Genomic DNA, 21,541 nt, shown 5'->3' with positions numbered 1-21,541 from the left:
AGGCCTCTTTAGTAGTTCTCTGTGTCTCTCAGATCTTTTTCCATTTTCGTATAAAACAGGATGTAGCAATGCAGGAACAGGCAACTCCTGTTTCTCTCCCACAATTTTAAGGCAGCTATTCGCTGATCAAATTATCTGTAATAAAACGTAGTCTAACCAAATCAAGAGAGCTATTGCTTTGTGCTACTACCTGATATTGCCAAATTTGCAATTCTCAAATTAAAAACATAAACCAGAACACATTTAGATGCCAGTTTTCTATCTATTTGGAGGTTTGTGATCCAGTTTCCAAAAGGAAGTGCACAAATATGCATTAATTTGAAAGAGTGCATATAAGAGTAATGTAAATTTGTTCACAAAGCATTTTATTTAATTAAAAAGTGAGTTCATTTTTAAAAATGTACAGAAACCTACACCATTTTTGAAAAGCTTCTACAGACATACAATTTTTGTGCAAACTGAAATAGGGAGGCAAAGAAACAAGACAGAAACGGTCACAGAAAATTGAAAACCTGAACAGAATCCAAGTTCTACAGATCCACTCATCCTATCATCTGAATGGAAACAATTTGGAGAGTTTTCATTTACAAACAGAAGATTTATTACAACAATAAGACTGATGCTAATACCTTCAAACCACGAAGAATTTGATAGATAAGAAACTGTACGTGGTCATCTGTGAGTTTCTGACATTTTACAATGTTGTTCAGATCTGCCCCCATGAGATGGGTTACAAGATATCTAGAAAACAAAAGAAAAACAAAAGTTGAGGAAGGCAGTATATTCCAGGGTCTAATTTTAAAAATTAGAATCACTTAAAATCAGAAAAACTCACGAATATCTAAGCACCTTAAAATGATCAGTACTAATTATTATTAGCATCATAAATACCTACATTAGTGTCAATACAATATACCTAGATAGCAGCAGGTAGCAAACTCCATTATATTCCATTGAAATAATTCTCAGGTGAGTGCCTATGGGAAGCTGTTCTGCCTCAGAACCATACAGGAACTGTTTGAAGTTTTGCCAAATGGCTTTCAAAAATGTTTCACGGTGCAGAGGGTTCATTTAAATACTAAACTACTATCTGCCCCGGCAATCAGTCAGGAATGGCAAAAGCTTATGTGTGGCGTACAGACTGTATGGACATTAATTGATGGGACAGTCTAAAATACCTGCATCCAGCTATTGTTTTGGCACAAGTGACAGAAAATCCCTTAAACATATTATACAATCAAGAACTATAAAATAAAATAAGTTTAAATTAACTACCAATTTGTTCTTTTACACTGATTTCACTCCCAAAATCCAACTGTTATTTTCATTTTGGCATCAAGAGTTTGGATTTGGCAATTGCATTTGTGACTGCATTCAGGATCTTCTTATTCTAGCCCATCTGGTTTTGCAGTCAGACGTGTTTCCTTCCTCCCTCTCTCCCTCTTAGTCAACCCCCTTCTTCAACCTCCTCCAAGCAATAACCCGGAGCCCATGCACAGAACCTTCCCTTGTTCAAAACACTTAGATATGCAGATACAGTATAATATACTGTATATGGAATATTTCTTTTTAAATTACATGGAACAGTTATGGCCTGAGTATGTTTAGCATGGAGAAAAGAAGGCTGAGAGTGGACACGATAGCCATGTTTAAATATTTGAAAGAATATCACATTGGGGGGGGGGGGGGGGGAGAGATAACTTCCTGAGAATAAGAACTGTTCAGCAGTGGAATATGCTATCACAGAGTGTGGTGAAGTATCCTTCTCTGGAGGTTTTCAAGCACAGGCTGGATGGGGATACTTAGATTCTATGTTTCTGAATGGCAGGGGATTGGATTGCATCCTATGGTTGCTTCCAACTCTGTGATTCTATTATTCTAATTCATATGAAATTAAATATATCTGGTTTAGTAAAATTATAATCTATGCAACTTTACATATATATAGTATGTGCAAAACATGTTACTACTGTATAAATTCTCCATAAAGAAAACAATCATTGAATAGTAAATAAATTTATTTAAATCTGATTTAATACATTAAATTTAAACTACTGGATTAAAAAATTAACCAAATAGTGGGGGGAAATTGACAGATGTGATCCCCTGCTTTTATGACACTCAAAATCTATTCCTTGAAGTAGCCATAATAGTGTCCAACATGTATGCAATGCACCAGGGCCCAATTTACAGAGGTCATGTCTTTCCCCCCTCTCCCCATATGACAGAAAGACTGCATGATTGGACCCAGTTCCATAGGAATTCACATGCACACCCTGCCCCATTGCATTCCATTCGTACACCAAAGGCATGTGTAAACCAGTTTCTAGGAAAATAACAGGAGTTATTCTAAATCTTTTAGATATAAAGCCATGAGAGAACAAGAATTTTTAAAGCTAATAATTTCACTGCATTCACACCCTTTCTTCAACAATGGTGAAATAAGCCTGCTCTCAGTCTTTCCATTTCTCCACAAAAGAAATTTGGGAAAGGTGTGTACAATGTGTAGGAAGTGTGTAGCACTATTCTAGTAACAAAGTGCTTTTTAAAATAGAAAGCTTGTCCCAGCATGTGCTTTGAAACTGCTGCATACAAGCCCAACAGGTTTAGAACACGATTATTTAGTAGATTACCAAGTGGCAAATGTCTCAGTCTCACCTCATAGTCACAGCCTTCAGTGAGTCTGCCTTGATGCAAAGTAGTGACTGAAGCTACTAGGTTTCACTCTTTCCAAGTTGCCAAAAAAGCTGATGCACGAAGGACAAATCTAGCATTATTTCCCTCCTTAAAAGCAGCAATTTATTCGAACCCAGAAAGGTTCTTCTAGTAAATTAAAACACTATGCTCAGTATGATGCCTCCCCTATATCCAATACATAAAACTCTAGCATTTTCACTTAGCTACAATGTTCACCTAAACTTAAAACATATTAAAACCCCTAAATCTATGTGAATAACCCAGGCCACATAATAATTTAACACCGAGTTAGAAATGTTTCTATAAACACTGCAATTACAGCACCATTCAGTTCAACTGGTGAAAGCTATCTGAACTGGACACAATATTGCTTCAAAGCAGCTCTTGAGTTGTAAAGGTACTGCTATGTAGTATATTTACATCTAGTCTAGAAGGAAACTTAAAAAAGAAATAATTGCAGTAAACCAATTTTGAGCAGCACACGATTTAGTTTACATTGTTACTGCATGAGATTGGTATATGAGCTGTGAGTCTCCGGATATGTGATGCATGACCAGACACAAAGTTCAGATGAGTCACAAAAGTGGAAGAAATTTATTGTGACCACTAGCTTTAATAAAGATTGCAGATTAGTGTAGTAAATATCTGATATATAGAATGTGAGAATTATGCTTATAGTGTACTGATAGAATTGCATGGGTCATATAAAGCTGGATCAAAATACTAGCATTAAATACAGATGTAGCTGGCAACGGTTTCTTTAATGCACATACAAAAACTAGCAAATATTCATATTACATTTACACTTGGTAGTGTACATGACCTTACTCCAGTTTTATGTACCACAAAAATAGGCTGAAGTTCTTTGCCAGCTTTCCATGTAAACAATGAAGAGATGTAAAAGCATATATACCTCTATAACAGCAAAATTGCTGAAAAGGTAAAAACAGTACATTATATACTCACATACAAGTCTATAAACGTTTATCAAAAAATCAATCCAAAAAGCCTGGGTTGTCTTATCCACAAGACTACTGTATTTTAACTCTTATCAAAAAAAGCAAACCATCCCCTTCTCTGAGTAGAATGGTGAAAGGTAACAGTTTAGTCCATCCTGGGACTAAAAGCAGCAATGAACCCTTCTACTCTCTCCATCGTGGCACCACTTTTGGCATTTTAAAATGTGCAGGTGGGGAAATGGCAGCAGTGTCCATGTGCAGCTGGCCACTCTTTCTTCTTTCCACAAAATGACGACCCTCCGCTTATCCACAGGTCATATTAAAATCCATTAACTTTGGCCCCAAAACCTGCCCTCAACAGATACTTGAGTTTGACTTCTACATGAGTATATATAATTGTTTTTCAATATATCAAACCCCATGACAGAATAAAGCCTCTCTTAATTGAATACTGTAGATTTATCATAATTACAGTGAGATGGCAAACTTATTCCAACAACAAATTTTAAAATATTTGCAATGCAGTTTCAAAGTTCTACGTACACATCATTGAATTCCTCTAGCGATTTTGCAGGTGTAAAAACATCTAGAAGACCAATAACCTGTAAAGGGGAAAAAAAGACATCTATGAAGAATTGCAAACTTTAGACATTAATCTGGCCTTTTTGAATGCAAGTACGTACACTATTAATACAGTTGTGCCTGCTGTGTTACCACATTTATAGAACTCATCTGTACACAAAGACACAAACTGACAACAATTTCTTTAAATTAGATAAGTGTCAGATCTCCTGAAATCTGATCAGTGAGCTACAAGCAAGAAAAATCAAAGAAATATGTTGTAAGAAGTCTCTTCATGTTTTTTCTCTCTTTCTAGATCACTGTTCTCAGTAGAAGCTGATTCTCTTAATTCACAGAATTAACAGTATTAAAAAAACAAGTGGTACAGTTATTTCAAAAAACCTTTATTACGTTGAAGTCAATAGCAGCCACTAGTGCAGTGATGGCCAACCTATGACACGCGTGTCAACACTGACACGCCTAGCCATTTTTGCTGACACGCTGCCGCATGCAGATTGATTGGATGACTTTTGTGGCCAAATTTGGTGTGATTTGGTCCAGTGGTTTTGTTGTTTACTCCATGGGAATTATGCACATTACATTTTTTTTATATATAAATTCTATTCTAATTCTATTATTATTCTATTATTATCGTAGTATATTATCATATTATTACCGTTATATTATTATTATATTATTCATTATTCATGACTACATTGAAACTAGAATAGAGAGAAATCAGTGTGGAAACTGCAAGAGGTACCATAGGTTCTTGTACATTGAAATAATGGCAGTAAATAGTTTTTGATTTATTAAATACAGTTATATATTACAATTATACCTTTTTGTTATTTAAACTATACATACTGTGAAATTATGGGGTTTTTTCTCAAAGTGACACACCACCCAAGTCATGCTAGGTTTTTTGGTGAATTTTGACACACCAAGTGCAAAAGGTTGCCCATCACTGCACTAGTGGGAACCCACTGTAAGGCAATTAATGGAGGAAGAAGACAGGAAATGCCTTTTCTGCCATTAGGTTATTTCTTTTTTTCATTTTCTCATAAATTGTAAGAACAATGTTTTATGTCTCTAAGTCTTTACATTGCATTATTCTTACCAATTTTATTTTGCTTTAATCCAACCTGTCAGTATTTTGTTATCTTATATTTTATGCTGTGATGTGTACTCCAAGAAAAAATTGTTACAACAGTTTAAAAATCTAAGAAATAAATAGCGGTACTCATATCACTATCTGTGACAAATCAGCACTGGGAGAAAACACTGAACCCACTCTGGAACTCTTTTCTTACACAGCGCTGAGGCATGCCACAGATTCTACTGTTGTCAGCCAACAATTCTTGTTAAGGGTGTGCTTTCCCATCTTGCCCACTGCCCTTTTGAGATGGTAGTTGCTACCAAAGTTCCATTTCATTGCTTTCCATTAGTGCTGAAGTATATTAAATATATCTTCTTAGAAAATAAATAAATGAATACAGTCCTAATTACAAAGGCTATGCCGTGCAGCACCAACCAAGATCTGGAGGGAGGGGAGGAGGGGTCGCAGTGGTCTACAAGGAGTCCATCCCCCTGACCAGGTGCCCCATCCCGCAGTCAACCTCGTTTGAATGTGTCCATCTTAGGGTAGGGAGCTGGGACAGTTTAGGGAATCTGTTAGTGTATCGACCACCCCACTGCATTACAGTCTCCCTACCTGAGCTAGCGGGGGTGGTCTCAGGCTTGGCAGTGGAGTCTCAACAGCTTATGGTGCTGGGGGACTTCAATGTCCATGCCGAGACCACTCTTTCTGGGACGGCTCAGGACTTCATGGCCGCCATGGCAACCATGGGGCTGTCCCAATTTGTATCTGTCCCTACCCACAGAGCTGGGCATACACTCGACTTGGTTTTCTGTCAGGGATGGGAGGAAGGTGGCAGTGTGGAGGAGCTCACCATCGCTCCTTTGCCATGGACCGACCATCACCTGATCAGGTTTAGGCTCACTGTGCCCCCCAACCTCTGCAGGGGTGGAGGACCAATTAAGATGGTCCACCCCAGGAGACTTATGGATCCGGATGGATTCCTGACGGCTCTTGGGGCGTTTCCCGCCACCTCGGCTGGTGACCCTGTCGATGCTCTGGTCGCTCTTTGGAACAAGGAGGCGGCCAGGGCAGTAGACACGATCGCTCCGGAACGTCCCCTCTCGAGTACCCGAGCTAAACCATCTCCTTGGTTTACTGAGCAGCTGGCAGTGATGAAGCGAAAGAAGAGGGGACTACAGGATGTGTGGCGTTCAGAGCCAAACGGGTCAAACCGAACACAGCTGAGCTTCTATCTCAGGGCTTATGCAGCGGCAATAGATGCTGCAAAGAATGTTTCTTTGCAGCTAATATTGCATCCGCAAAGAACCGTCCAGCGGAGCTGTTTCAAGTTGTCAGAGGTTTGTTATATCCCGCCCCTGTGGACGGGATCCCTGACAACTTGGCAGCCTGCTGTGAAGCATTTGCTTGGTTCTTTGCGGACAAAGTTGCTTCAATCCGCTCTAGCTTTGACACCATATTAACGGCAGTCTCCGGGGATGTAACACGAGCATCTGCTTGTCCCATTTTGATGGATTCTTTTCAATCTGTTCAACTCGAGGACGTGGACAAGGTGCTTGGAGAGGTGAGGGCTACCACATGTATCCTAGATCCAATTAGTACAACGTGCAGCAGCCAGATTAATAACTGGGGCGACTTACAGGGTGCGTACCACCCTCTTGTTAAGCCAGCTCCACCGGCTGCCGATATGCTACCGAGCCCAATTCAAAGTGCTGGTTTTGACCTATAAACCCCTAAACGGTTCCGGCCCAATCTACTTGTCTGAACGTATCTCCTCCTATGAGCCAGCAAGATCCCTGAGATCATCTGGAGAGGACCTGCTCTCGGTCCCACCTGCCTCGGAGGCGCGGCTGGTGGGAACGAGGGACAGGGCCTTCTCGGTGGTGGCTCCCCGGCTGTGGAACACCCTCCCAAGAGAGATGCGTCAAATTCCAACCCTGTTGGGCTTCAGAAAAGCCCTAAAAACATGGCTGTGTGCCCAGGCTTTTAATCAATAAATGGTGAAGATGACACAGACTGAACTATGGACAAAGTATGAGGTAGAACGGATCTGATTTTATGTTTGAAATGTATATTTTTAATTCATAATGTATTTTAATAGTTTTAACTGTTTTATGTGCTGTTTTATATTGATTTGTATGGGCATCTAATTGTTGCCACTGTTGTAAGCCGCCCTGAGTCCCTTCGAGTGAGAAGGGCGGGATATAAATGTGAGAAATAAATAAATAAATGCAGTTTCTGGGTCACACAAAGCATTGTTTCATGCCTTCTTTGAGTCAACTCCCATCCCTACATGGGAGTCACACTCCCACAAAGGACCAGGTATCACAGTTGATGTGCAGGGCATACCAATAGGTATGCTATTAGATCTGTGTTTGTCACAGAGGTACAAACATCCTCGCTGGCAGAAGTGTGGACACATGTGCTTTCAAGTCACCTGTCAACTTAAGAAGAGTTCATAAATTTCATAGGTTTCTTCAGGCAAGGGATACTCAGTACAGGCAGTCCCCAAGTTACAAACATATGACTTACAAACAACTCAAGTTGAGAGTGAGGCAACAGGAAGTTAGAGAAATCTACCCCTAGGGAGGAAAATCAACTCTTGAAAAAGTTATCATGGGGGAAAGGTGTCTCCACTGAAGCTTTATCACCAAATTTCATTTCTACAACAAGCAATTTTTTTCCAGAATCCAAAGATCATAGGGACAGAAAATGAGGTAAAATCTTCTGAAAAGGGGCACAGACAACAAAACAAACACCACAGGTGTTAACCTTTTCCTATGCTCTCCAAAGCTTTCATATATTGTATGAGGGAAATGAGTGAAGCATTTTGGTGACTCAAAAGGACAAGAAACGGGTGCCTCACAGCTGAGAGAGACTTCTGTGAGTATGGAGGGAAAGGGACGAAAGTCAGTGCCTTATTATTATTATTATTATTATTATTATTATTATTATTATTATTATTTGGAAACAGATGGTTAAGCAGGCGTTACAGTAAGAACTAATGGGTTTAGTTCAATATTTGTGCCCATTGACACTAGTTTTCCTGCCTGGAAATTCTCCAGGGATTGACAGCTGATGGCTTCTGAATTTCTACCAGTCAACCCTGTTTGAAAAGCACTGATATGTATGGAGGAGATATGCTAAGAATTTTATCAGTTTAAGTACATTTTGTAACAAAAGATCTATATTGCAATAATATACTTCTGAAAACAAAGTAATTTTTCTTCTTATAAACTACATTTAAAAATAAATAAATATTCTTTTGTTTTTCATGACAAGCATTCTGTATTGACTAGAAGTATAGTCAGATACCATACTAAAGACAGATGAAATAAGTGTCCAGGGGTCCTTCAACAAGCTTTATAGGGACAAAGTGTTATGAGGAATTAAGGCTTGTCTGTGATATCAGTCAAATACCAACACTCCTAAGAGAAAATAAAACTTTGCTAAGAGAACATAAAAAGGAATCTATGGCTACAATTTTTACTCTGGTTGGTGTAAGGTGGAAATGTAACTCCCACCACCTCATTTCTGCAAATAGGAATTGTCATGAGAAATTATAGTAGTGGTAGGAATTAATTAAAATCAGGTAGGTTATCAACTGAGAGGAACTTTTCTGATAAAAAGAAAGAGCCTAGATTTATTTTTTAAATGTTGGAATTTCAGTATTCATTTAATTGCAGAATTAAGTTATTGATTTAATTATTAAAGAAGGGGTTTTGCTAAGCAAAATCTGGTTCTTTATTGTAAATTAAATTATCTTGAACTTCCTGCCCTTGCTAATTCAGCAGAGGGGACTAAGGACTAAGACAAATACATTCAAGTGCAATTTGAGTAAGATAAATTGTGTTAAGAGCATTTGAATAGGTTCAGTTACTGACCCTTTCCCATCCTATATCCGAACATAATGAATGATCTATATTACTAAAACCAGACACTCCTTTATACATACAAAACCAGGTCTTCAGAAAGTTGTAGAAACTTTTGAAATTATGTGAAATAAAGACTAAAAATCAAGGAGAAGTGGAGTAAAATCATGGATGTCACTTTCCAACTACATTTTAATAAGTCTTTATTCAATATAAATGTTAACTATTTTCTCCGCTTCTAGTGGAAATCAAACTGAAATGTCATTACTCAAACATTTTTCTATAACTTGTAAATCTCTGGATTATTTACTGTGATAGTGATCATTAATACACACATTGTAATAAAGTATACATATGTAACACTGCAGTAGACCAAACAGAAATTGTTACCGAGTTATTAGCTGCAGACAAGACAAGGTTCTACAATGCATAACATGCAACCTTTTGTTATGGGTTCTCATCTACAACCTATCTCACTGGCAAATTTTCTTCATCTACTCTTACCTTGTCTTTGCTATCTCCTAACACAAACTATACAATTATAATCTCAATCCAAGATCCAACTGTGTTAAAAAAAAACATAACTAAGAAACTCTACTGAGAGCAAAGAACATTGCTGACAAAGTAATTGCTTTGTAAAACTACTGCAAGACTAACCTCCTGGAAGAATATAACGTTTTTCAAAATGTATTAGAAGATTAGATATCATATGTTAAATAGAGTTGCACAATGAAAACAATGATGAGCAAGTACAATCAGAGAACTCTACCTAAATTCTAGCAATTGAATTTTTTACCAGGAAAGCTTATCATCTCTGAAACTAGAAGGAGCAATGCATGCATTTTTGAAACACCCGCATTTTGTAAAAACTTCCTCATTATACAGTACATTTGAAAATGTCCAAAGACAAGAAACAGTTAAGTAATATAAATAAACATAGTTTGGTACAATGCAGATAATTACAATAGTTTAACATAAGCCTGCTCATGACATAAAAAGGAAGGAGTACACAATTCAATGATTCACCACAGCAAAAACATGCTGAAAACCTTTTTGATCTGACATCAAAATGCATCTAAAGGTTGAATTCCACAATTAAAATTTTGGGACCAAGAAAGGTTTCACCTATACACTTGTCAGTCACATCTTTGACTGAGGAGAAACACAAGCAGGTAAAGAAACAAATGATCTGGAAGGAAATTGTCTTCTAAGTCAAGCATTTTGCCAAAGCTTTACCATAATTCAATGGGCGTTTCTTTACTCAATAACAATAACTAACAAGCTTTAAGAATTCAATGCTGTTGTAACTATCTGCAAAAAAGAAAAAAAACTTGCATGTAGGTAGCATGCTATCTAGAAATCAGATACAAGACAAAAGCTGCAACAGAAGTTCAGGACAGCTTTAATTCCACTGATGTATGGTTTAAGAGACTTTAAAGGAAGATTATGAGACACTTTTCACAAAATGGTAAGCCTGCTCTCTCAATGCCTTTTCCCGTTAGTTTGCATGCCTGAAGACATATTTTAGATTTTTTAAAGGTTTGTGCCAACATTTTACTTTAAAACTCTGAAAGAGCTATATAGTCACATTCATTTGAAAATGGCAGAACTGGTGAAGTTAGGACTAGGGAAGACAAGTGAAAAAAATGAAATATTCTAATCAATGCATATACCAAACTGAGCAGTTAATACTAAAAGTCTTGATAGCAGCAAAAGAGGAAGAGCTGTTTTTGCAATACTGTTATTGTGATATTACTGAAACAATCTAATGCTATGCTATTTTTGCTATTGTTCCTGTAGCTGAAGATTCACCCATTACTTCCAAAGGTCTGAATCAATCTCTAGTCAATTCCTTGAGAAAATCCTAAAATCTGAAGATCTACAAGATGTCTCTGAAACCAATACCTGTAATAGAAAATACTAGGAGATTTATAATTTTCATTGCACAGGACACAAGAAATAAAACTTAAATAGAAGTCAGAAATTCATGAAATAATTTAAAATTGGGGTTGTTTTTTGTTTTTTTAATGACTATTCAGAATGTAAATTTTATTAGCCTTTAATATGAATGAAGAACTGAAACTGAAATTTAGAATAACACTATGTAACAAAATTTGAAAAAAAAATCTGTTCCTGGTTTGAAAGTGTTGTTTCCTGTTTAATTGTGGTGGTACTTAATTTAAAAGTAGTGATTATACTCTAGAAACCTCGCTTGTGTGGCTGCCAAAAACTCTGAGATATTCACTGAAAAACTAAAGCAAAATGTGTTGCAGGATGTCCCAGAAAAACAAAGTTTTTGAAGTTTAATAAACTTTTTTTATGTTTTTATGATAGGCTCAATTAGAAAATGGCATTTATAACTCAGGGAAATAAATTGTGTTACATAGTGCAATACATTACTTCCCTTGAATCTTTGTATCTTTTGGTACTAAAATTTAGTACAACCACCACCTATCCTTTAGCATGGTTTGGGATTCTATCCCCTGGAAACCTGAGTTAACAAACTAGGGTTTACAGTTATCCTAAAATCTGAAACAAAACGTAAATTTTTAGGTTTCTACTGAAACTTACATTTTCATGCTTCATATGCTTAAGCAAACGTAGTTCACGGTAAGTTCTTTTGGCATGTATGATGGACTGAAATGGCCTGGACAATTTCTTCACAGCCACACGCAAGCCAGTTTTAGTATCAAAGGCGGAGCTGCAAAAGAATAGTATAAACAATTCATTATTAAGAATGAATATCAGAACTGAAATGTGATTTCTCTGTGAAAATGATTAACAGGTATCTTTTTCATTCAAAGAACATAATTTTGAATCTGTGTTTAGGGAAAAACAAGCTACTGAATGAAGGAGCTAACTCAAAGTTTAGAAACCAGATTTAAATAAATTATTAGAAAAGTGTTAAGTATGGATTTCCATAAGAGTCACCATAATGCTCATTAGTATTAGTATTACAGTAGAGTCTCACTTATCCAACACTCGCTTATCCAACGTTCTGGATTATCCAACGCATTTTTGTAGTCAATGTTTTCAATATATCGTGATATTTCGGTGCTAAATTCGTAAATACAGTAATTACTACATAGCATTACTGCGTATTGAACTACTTTTTCTGTCAAATTTGTTGTATAACATGATGTTTTTGTGCTTAATTTGTAAAATCATAAACTAATTTGATGTTTAATAGGCTTTTCCTTAATGCCTCCTTATTATCCAACATATTCACTTATCCAACGTTCTGCCGGCCCGTTTATGTTGGATAAGTGAGACTCTACTGTATTAAGATGAGGAGTCTACAATTTTCTATGGCAAAACCAATCACAGAGAAGTTTCATGAGCACAACTGGAATTACATATAAAGTATGGTATATTTTGCAACAATGTAGTGACTCACAACAAGAGATAGAGCAATAACTTTCTGCAACTTCCTTGAACGTTTCAGCCTCAACGTTCATATATTGCAACATTTCAGCAGCAAGAACATTTACATCCTAATCACAGCATGTGGAAACGCTTAATGCATACTTCTCAACAGGCCATTTGCAGAAATACATATCCTAGAAGCTCTAGGGTTGGGTTATTTATCTTTTAATGGATCCTACATAGTAATTCTTCAATAACCTGGAAGTCACATGGTAGAGCGGTCAATATGAACAGTATACTGTTTTCGTATGTAAAAGGAATGAAATCCTATCTATATATTTATGCCTCTGACAAAAGAAAAGAAAAAGGATAACTGCATTGATTCCACTGTTCACAAAATAAATTGTCAGAAGCTGCTCCCAATTGAAACCAGTCCGTTGACATGTGTGATGTTAGAGGAAGAACTGTAACTAGAAATAATTTAAAGCAGACTTATCCAACCCATGGGCCGCATTTATAACCTTGGATGGTTATGAACACAAACACAACACAAAATCGTAAATTTACTGAAATAATTATGATATTTTTGTGATTATTTCTGAACTTATTTTTGTTACTTGACTGTGTGGTTCTTGAGCACAAACCTTATAGACAACAATGGAACGAAATGGAAGAATCAATGTATTTTACATTCACAAATATCAGAGTATTATCCACAATTTGCATTATAATTGCAAACAGTTTAGCCAGAAGAAACAAAAAAACTGTTAAATTAATGAGGTAAAGAGTAAGAAGACTGTTGCAATGTTGCATAAAATGAATTGTGAAAAATAATTCAAATGTATATTGTGTGCTAAGCATAGCGCAGCCACACAGCGAACACTTAAGTCCGCTCTGGGATAAGAAAGGCAGGATATAAATATGGTAAATAAAGAAAAATAAATATTTTTACTTCGGTTTTATGGGAATATACAGCCCAAGATAATCCTTCTGCCAGTGTGGCCCAGGGAAGTCAAAAAAATAGGACAACCCTGAATAATGCCTCTCTACAAGTGTTTCCTACCAAATTTCTAGTTAGGTCAGTATTACCAACAGTAAAAAAGTCACTTCCTTTCTTCTGCAAAAAAAGTCAATGAAACACTATACATTTCCATTACACAAATAATATTAATAATAATTAAGCCTCTCTCAACTCCACTGGAACCTGCTATCATTCCAGAAGACATCCAGAACTGTTGGATTCCAGCCTAACAATTTTATTAGGATTCCATGAATACCATTCACAAAAAGCACACATGTCATTCTTGTACACTTTAAAAGAAGCACTGCACAATGTCACAGAATGGAACCCAAGAGTTTGGAAGATTTACTACATTACAAAGAAATGCAGAACACTACCTCATACATGAAAATAAATATATTTTATATGCCCCTAGGCCCTAACGGTTCAAAGTAATAAAAATTAAGTTTGAATGGAAACTAAATACAGAAGTCATTTGTAGTGAGCTATACCATATGAGGAATATTTAGTGGAACAAGTTGGGTTTCTTTTTGCTCTGTTGATGAAATGAATCCCAGAAGTGTTTCATCAGACTGGGTAGCATGTAGTTCCCTTTTATCCAACAGAAAATAGGTAATCATTCCATGTTTTAACATAAAACCGAGAAGATGTATTTTCTCTCTATCTGTCCCAAAATCCTGCAATGATCATGCTCAATATTACTTTGTCCTCCATAAAATATACTTTGTATAGTGATTGCAACCCACGTACTGAGCCAAACAAAGGAAGTGGGATAAGTGAAGTGTATTTTTCTAGAACAACAGACAAATTGTTTCTGCAAGATGCAAGCACAAGGATAAATCTAATATTACATGAATGGATTTCCACTTTTACAAACTGAACTTCCCTTTTATCAGCTCTGTTAGATTAAATTCCAGTTACTCTCCCAAAATATCCATAAAAGTTATTCAATGACCAAGTAACATAAGAAATCAACACATTACTTAAATGTAGAATCCAAACATATAAGATATCTATTTAACTGTCGAGCTAATACTATTATGGTAGTACTGTATTTCTAAGAGAAAACCTTAATATGCAATAGGGAAACCTGATTTAAATGGATTTTCCCCTTAAGGGATTTAAATGCATTAAGACAGAGATTTGAATAGAAAAGTTCTCTCAATAGTTCACGAAGATCACCAAGTTAGATATGTGAAAGAACTGAGAGACATAATGACATGCTGCCATGTATACAGTGGGACTTTTGTTCAGAGCTGCAGTCAGCTTGCAATTAGAATCTTAAAGAAAAGTTTAAATAGGACTGTTGAGATTGAGTCAAGAAAAGGAAACCTTTTCTTTCCTTTTTGAACCCACCTGAGGCCCTTCCCAGCAATATTGTGTAACCCCAGAGTTGGCCCCAATGCCACCTCTATATTTCAGCATTTTATAACTGAAGTGTTTCTGGAAATTGGAAAAGGGTCGTCTCTTTCCCCAAGAGCATTTCTGTACAGTGCATACGTGTGTGCAATATTTTATTTTGGTTACAGAGCTCAAGGTATCATCTTTTTATTCAAAACTGAAGAGGCAATAAATAATTATACTGCAAAGCTATTATGAGAATGAATATACAGAATAGCAAGGGGAAAAAAAGAGAAAAATCCTTGTCCAAACTGTGAAAGCAGGGCAGGATATGGCTTAATACTTTGCAGTGGCATAACTAGAATTGGAGGACCTAAACATGGTGGTGCACATGCTGGTCACTCAATGTTGAACTTCCATAATGCACTTTACATTGGGCTACCTTTGTACCAAGTTCAGAAACACGAATTAGTTCAAAACACAGCAACCAGAGTAGTTACAGGAACATCTAGGAACAAGCAAATCACATCCATACTAGTCACTCCACTGGTTGCCAATTAGTTCCTGGGCAAAGTACAAAGTATTGGTTTTGACCTTCAAAGCCCTATATGCTTTGTGTCCAGGTTGCCTACAGGATAGCCTTCTCTCATACAATATACTTCAGATACTGAGGTCCTCTGGGGGTGGCTACTCTAGTCAGCCAGAACCGGACTGGCAAACAGTCACCCAGAGGACCTTTTCATCAGCTGCTCCAAGACTGTGGAATGACCTGCTGGAAGAGATTTAACAGATAAATCAGTTGTCAGAAATCAAAACTCCACTGAAGACCTATCTCTTCCGGAAGGCCTACCCAGTCGATTTTAACTTGAGAATTTTAACTGCATTTTATCAGTGAATTCTAACCTGCATTTTAGCTTTTATTTGTATTGTAATAGTCTTGTGTCTTTATCTCTCTGTTTTGACCCTGTTGATCCCTGCCTCGAGCTGGGGAGAGAGGCAGGTTATCATCGTCGTCATCATCATCATCATCATCATCATTATTATTACAGAGGAACTGTGCATGCCTACTTGAGAATCAGGCTACAATTGTATGTGGATTTACCCAGGTGTAAACCCCATTTAACTCAATGGAGATTACATCTTAATAGATATATAGAAGAGATCACCCTGTAAGGAATCTTATCTCGAAGCTCAAATATCATTAGTAGGCTCTCTGGGTGCTAAATCAAGAAATCCCATCACCTTCTTCTATGGGAATCTATAACATAATTTAACAATAAGTGAAATGCTGCTTTCTACAGAAAAGTTGAAGACTGCTAACAGTCTTGTTTAATATAGGAAATATAATATCTAAACTTTTTTTTAAAAAGCAGGTTTGCATGGTTTCAGAAGACTAATTGAAACCTGAGCCCTTGTTTTTGACATCAAACTAACAATATATCTGTGATGTTTTGCAGAGCTTTAACATAGACTTCTGACAAACTCATCAGAATCCACAAAAAAGAGAATTCATAGAAATACACTGAACACGTTTTGTTCCCTAAGAATGACTAACTTCAACTCACAGTAATTAAATAACATTGTGCACTTATACATACTAATATTTTAGAAATATGTGCGTTTGCATATATTGTTACAAGTATGAGCATTTGAATAATCTAGAATATACAGTATAAAATATACTTTATAAAACAAGCTATTACAAAAATACCTAACTCAAATGGGCAATGATTTAGTCAAACTGTATTTAGCTTGATCAGTGTACATACAGATTTATGCCAGATCTTTTTATAATTGAAATAAATGGTATTTGGAAATTATTCTGATGTCCTCTCCTCAGAAACAGTGTGGGAAGAACTGCGAAATCACTTCACCAGCAATCTGTGGTACTGTTTGCATTGCTGCAAAACAGAAACAGTTTTGCCAGGGTGATGTCACCTGAATGTTTCAGTGTTGGTTGCTAATTTCTAGACTACAGCTTCTAAAAAATACCCAAGATTTTACTGAAAATACAATAACATATCCTGATCCACCCTATGTGTGTGACAATGAAGTCATCTTGTGCTCTCTGACTAATTCACGTTCTTTTTTTAAGCTGAAGATTTATCAGGTGTATTATACCTCCTTATGTAATCAATGTTTTATTTACTTTCAGTCCAGCATCACATAACCACTATATCATATAAACAGAACATCCTTAGTACAGCACCAGAGAGCAATCTGTATACATACTAACATTTAAAATACCAGTGCCATTAGGTTCTTGTATATTTAAGCTTTTCTTCTTTCTCCAGAAACCACAACTCTGCCAAAAGCAGTAATAATACTAAATAGCTATGGGTGATGCTTGTTGCATTACCAGCAGCTGCCTCACAAGTTCCTCTCCTACAAGATTATGAAACCTCACACCAGCTAGTTACAAAATCTCTTCAGTACACACCCTCCTTCGTTTTAAGGAAAAGGCTGTACTGCTCTCAATGCAATGAGCCAATTGAAGCAGTTTTTGCTATAATGCAGTGATTCCCAACATTTGTCCTCCAGGTGTATTAGACCACAACTCCCAGAATTCCTGACAGTTGGCCAAAGCTGGCTAGGACTTCTGCAGGACCTGGAGAACCAAAGTTTTGGAACTGTCGATATAATGCATCCCTTAGGATGAACAGCCACATTCATGATGCTTGTTGTGTGATCCAGTCACTTCCAGCCTAACTTACTCTGAACCTTTTTCCAGTGTGTGCATGTGTATTGGCAAGAGACTATGTACACCACCGATCTACAAAGGACGCATCTACAAAGTTTAATTAATTGACTGTCAGGATTAATGCAACGTAATCATGGGGGTTGAAGTTTTACAAGGTCTTTAGCCTTTTCTGCCAATGAAAGCTGGTGCTTTACCAAACTACAGATCCCAGTATTCCATATAATTGAGCCAAGGAAATAAAGTGGTATCAAACTGCATTAATTCTGAAGTGTAGATGCAACATAAGATAAACATAATAAGGCTGTCCAGAATGCCTTCTGTCATGCAGAAATTAAAACTTTGCTTTAGTATGAGCAGCATCAAGCACTAAGAGAAAGCAATAAAGGTTGAGCGCCCCTTATCCAAAATGCTGGAACCAGAAGTGTCTGAAATTTTGGAGGATTATGGAATTCCAAATAAGAGATACTCAATATACACTGGGCAGGCAACAAAACAATGAAAGTTGATAAAATGCTAGAGTAGTTTCTAAAAGTTGGTCCATGAGGTCACGAAGAGTCGGAAGCGACTGAACGAATAAACAACAAACAGCTTCTAAAATGCCAAGCCTCTTTATAATCCTTGTGATCTCAAAAGAAACTTGAACAATTATGAAACAACTCCTTTTTGCCAAAGGCTGCTTCCTCTGAACTAAAAGGTAGTGGAGTGTGTGCAAAGACAGAACCAAAGGGGTCAAGGAGGTTTGCAGGAGACGAGGGAACTGCAGCAGACACTGTGACAGTGCACAATGAACCTGTGTAGAGGCTAGCCTGCCTGCTTTTGCAGAGGAGAGGAGCGGATTGCTGTTTGACACCACTTCAGCTTATTTATTTTCATGTTAGGAGCAACTTCAGAAACTGCAAGTCGCTTTTGGTGTGAGAGAATTGGCCGTCTGCAAGGACGTTGCCCAGGGGACGCTTGGATGGTTTACCATTCTGTGGGAGGCTTCTCCCATGTCCCTGCATAGGAAGCTGGAGCTGACAGACAGGAGCTCACCCCACTCTCCAGATTCAAACCGCTGACTTTTTGGTCAGCCCATTGCGCCACCGGGGCTCCTTCAGCTGCCTTGGCTCAATGCTATAGAATACTGGGAGTTCTAGGGTGATGATTTTAAATAATGGTTTTAATGTGAAGATAACTGATTTTAGCATTTATGTATATTTATGGTTTATGTTGCGGCATTGAATGTTTGTAGAATATATGTTGTGCTCCGCTCTAAGTCCCTTCAGGGTGAGAAGTGCCGAATATAAATGTTCTAAATAAATAAATAATAGTTCTGTGGGACATCAGCACAATTCTGCAGATATGGCTGAAATCCCCCCAGGATTCTACAGCATTGAGCCATGGCAGTTAAACATGTAACAAACTGCACTGATTCTGCAGCGTGGATGCACCCCCCCCTCCCCCGCAAACATGGATGTATGCAGGATGAGGGTGTTGAATTCATGTACTTTGAGATCACTTTAACTGCTATGGCTCAATGCTATGGAATCCTAGGAGCCTTCAGCCATCTCTGCCAAAAAATGCTAACTCATCGAACTAGAATTCCCAGTATTCCACAGCACTGAGCCATGGGACCTGAAGTGGTGTCAAACTGCATGCATTCGACGGTGCAGATGCCCCCAAAGAGGTTTGCCTTCAACGTGGGACCCCGAGGCTCCCCTGAGGAGCTCCTTTCCCCCTCCGACGAAAAGCTCCCACTCACCAGACCGAGCCGTAGGCCCCGGAGCCCACAGGCGAGAGGTTCTGGTACCGCTCGGGGACCTCCCAGATGGTCTTGTTCAGCTCCTGCCGGTAGAACTTGGGCCGCTCTTGGGTCATCGCGACCCCGAGCCAGCCCCGCCCAGCACGGCCTGGAGGGAGGGAGACCCTCGCGCGGGACCTTGGCTCCGCCCCCTTCAGACGGGAGGGGGACACGGGGAGGGGTCTCTGTCTGTCTGTCTGTCGCGCGCGCCCAACCGTCGCCTCAGCTGGCCCGGACGCCTCGTGCTGCTGCAGGAGAAGGAAACACAGGGCAGGGCAGGGCGCCTCTCTCTTTCCTTGAGAACTGCTTTTAGGGACCCCCTTCCTGCAAAAGCCTCCCCCCCCTCAGTGCAAGGAGGCTTGCGGTCGCCCTGCAGGAAGAAGCCCGCCTCAGCCCCGCAGCGACGAGGACTCGCCCGCGCCTGACTTCTCCCGACCTCCCCTTCTTCTTCCTAGATGCCAGAACCAATCGATCGCGGAGGTCTCGCGAGACTTCCCGGACGAAAAAAAAAACCTCCCAGCGAGATGCCCCAATATGGAACATAGCTGGAGCTGCTCTGGATTCCGCGGGGGAGCGGGAAGGTCTCGCGAGAGTCGGAAGGCGGCGAGAAGAAAAAAAGAAAAAGAAGGCGGAGCTTGAGGGCAGGAAGGATGAGGTTTTTTTCGTGACAGCTCCAGCTGGTTTATGCGCCTCTCGAATGAGGTTTGACACCACTTTTAACTGCACAGCCCCAAAGGCATGGAATCCTGGAAGTTGTAGTTTGGCAAGGCATTCACACTTTTTGGCAGAGGAGGCTAAAGACGTTGTTTATTTATTCATTTGGTATCAAAACCGTTGCATAAATTAGTATAAAACTGATAAAAAATAGAAGGAGCACAAGTGGCTAAATATCTTTTGACCAAAAACGGGCAACAGCGATCGCATTTGTCTGTAGCATCAAGCAATTCTTCCTCTGTACCTGAGGCAAGACACTGCAGATAAGCATACAGGTGCAGAGTTGTCTGTTCTGCTCCACAGTCGCACAAGGTGGAGGATTCTTTTAGGTAGTGCCATCTTGCCAGGTTGTCTTTTGATCGCCCCACTCCACTTCTGAGTCTGTTCAGAGACTTCCAAGTTGCCCATTCCTGGTTTGCCCCTGGAGGCAGACCTTCATGGGGGGCCATCCAACTGGGATTTCTTGGCTTAGCTGCCCAGAACACCACAGCAACCTACCAGGCCTAAATGAAAAATAACTAACCCAGCTACAGGAATATCTCAGATTATTTCAAGAGAATCCATACAACAATGAGACTATAGCAGCAGGCCAAAAATTATCTAAAGCCATAGTAATGCTAAGAAAGACAGCTGGATAGAGCCGCTTGAGAATCATGATATGTCCAAGGGTAGCCGAAGAGCCTGGCAATTGTTGAGGCTCCTGGATAGTAACCTTCTGGTCAACTGCGCACATGTAAATATAACTCCAGACCAGATAGCACAGAAGCTAATTCAGAATGGGAAAACCAACTTCAGCAGAGTAAAGGTGAAAATCAACATGGCGCCAGAACTTTAAACCCACCAGTTGTCATCTCTCCTAAACTAAATGAACTCAGAGAAGCTATTAAAGGCCTTGTCAAACTAGAGCTCCCATGACGCCACAGCAGTTGAAGTGGTGCCAAACTGCAATTCATTCTACATTAGTGTTTCCCAACCTTTTTTTGACCAGGGACCACTCTCCAAAATTAGTACCAAAAGGGTTGCGAATAAGTTTTTCGGCAACTTTAGATTAGGTTTGGTTATTTGGGGTGCTGATTCAGAAAACTATATTGGATAGACCACATCAGCTCTAGTTTCTTATACAGAATGTATGCCATCCAGTAGTCACCATCTTCTCACCCACAAAAAAATGTATTTAATCAGCCTCAGCACTATAAGAGGGTTTCGCGAAACAAATCGCTCTTGTTGCAACAGTATAGTATCAGTGAGGCCACAGACCATATTTTAGTTCTTGCAGACCAATGGTGGTCCATGGACCACAGGTTGAGAACCACTGGTCTACAGTGTAAACCAGTGATTCCCAAAGTGGGTGCTACCGCCCCCCAGTGGGCGCTGGAGTGATCCAGGGGGGCGGTGATGGTACCTATTAGGACATAGGGGAGGGGCAGAGT

The 21,541-nt window shown here is 38.7% G+C and overlaps 1 protein-coding gene and 1 long non-coding RNA gene across 3 annotated transcripts in view; one reads left to right on the top strand and one right to left on the bottom strand.

The window, feature by feature from the left end:
• The window catches only part of LOC103280410 (uncharacterized), a 49,472-nt gene extending 37,829 nt beyond the window's left edge, over positions 1-11,643 (top strand). Inside the window, exon 5 of the long non-coding RNA XR_010005459.1 lies at positions 10,989-11,643. This is a non-coding gene — a long non-coding RNA (uncharacterized LOC103280410). The remainder of the gene's footprint in view (positions 1-10,988) is intronic.
• The window catches only part of mapk14 (mitogen-activated protein kinase 14), a 40,953-nt gene extending 21,066 nt beyond the window's left edge, over positions 1-19,887 (bottom strand). For both annotated transcript variants that reach the window (XM_003226475.4, XM_003226476.4), the window contains exons 1-4: positions 19,359-19,887; positions 11,760-11,889; positions 4,200-4,258; positions 630-741 (exon numbers count right to left, since the gene is read on the bottom strand). In XM_003226475.4, coding sequence (XP_003226523.1) covers positions 630-741; positions 4,200-4,258; positions 11,760-11,889; positions 19,359-19,474 — 417 coding nt within the window. In that variant the 5' untranslated portion in view covers positions 19,475-19,887. The remainder of the gene's footprint in view (positions 1-629; positions 742-4,199; positions 4,259-11,759; positions 11,890-19,358) is intronic.
• Between the last annotated feature and the right edge of the window lie 1,654 nt (positions 19,888-21,541).

Source organism: Anolis carolinensis, chromosome 4 (genome assembly GCF_035594765.1).
Source record: "Anolis carolinensis isolate JA03-04 chromosome 4, rAnoCar3.1.pri, whole genome shotgun sequence".
In the NCBI taxonomy this organism is placed as follows: Eukaryota; Metazoa; Chordata; class Lepidosauria; order Squamata; family Dactyloidae; genus Anolis; species Anolis carolinensis.
This window is presented reverse-complemented; position numbering and strand designations above follow the sequence as displayed.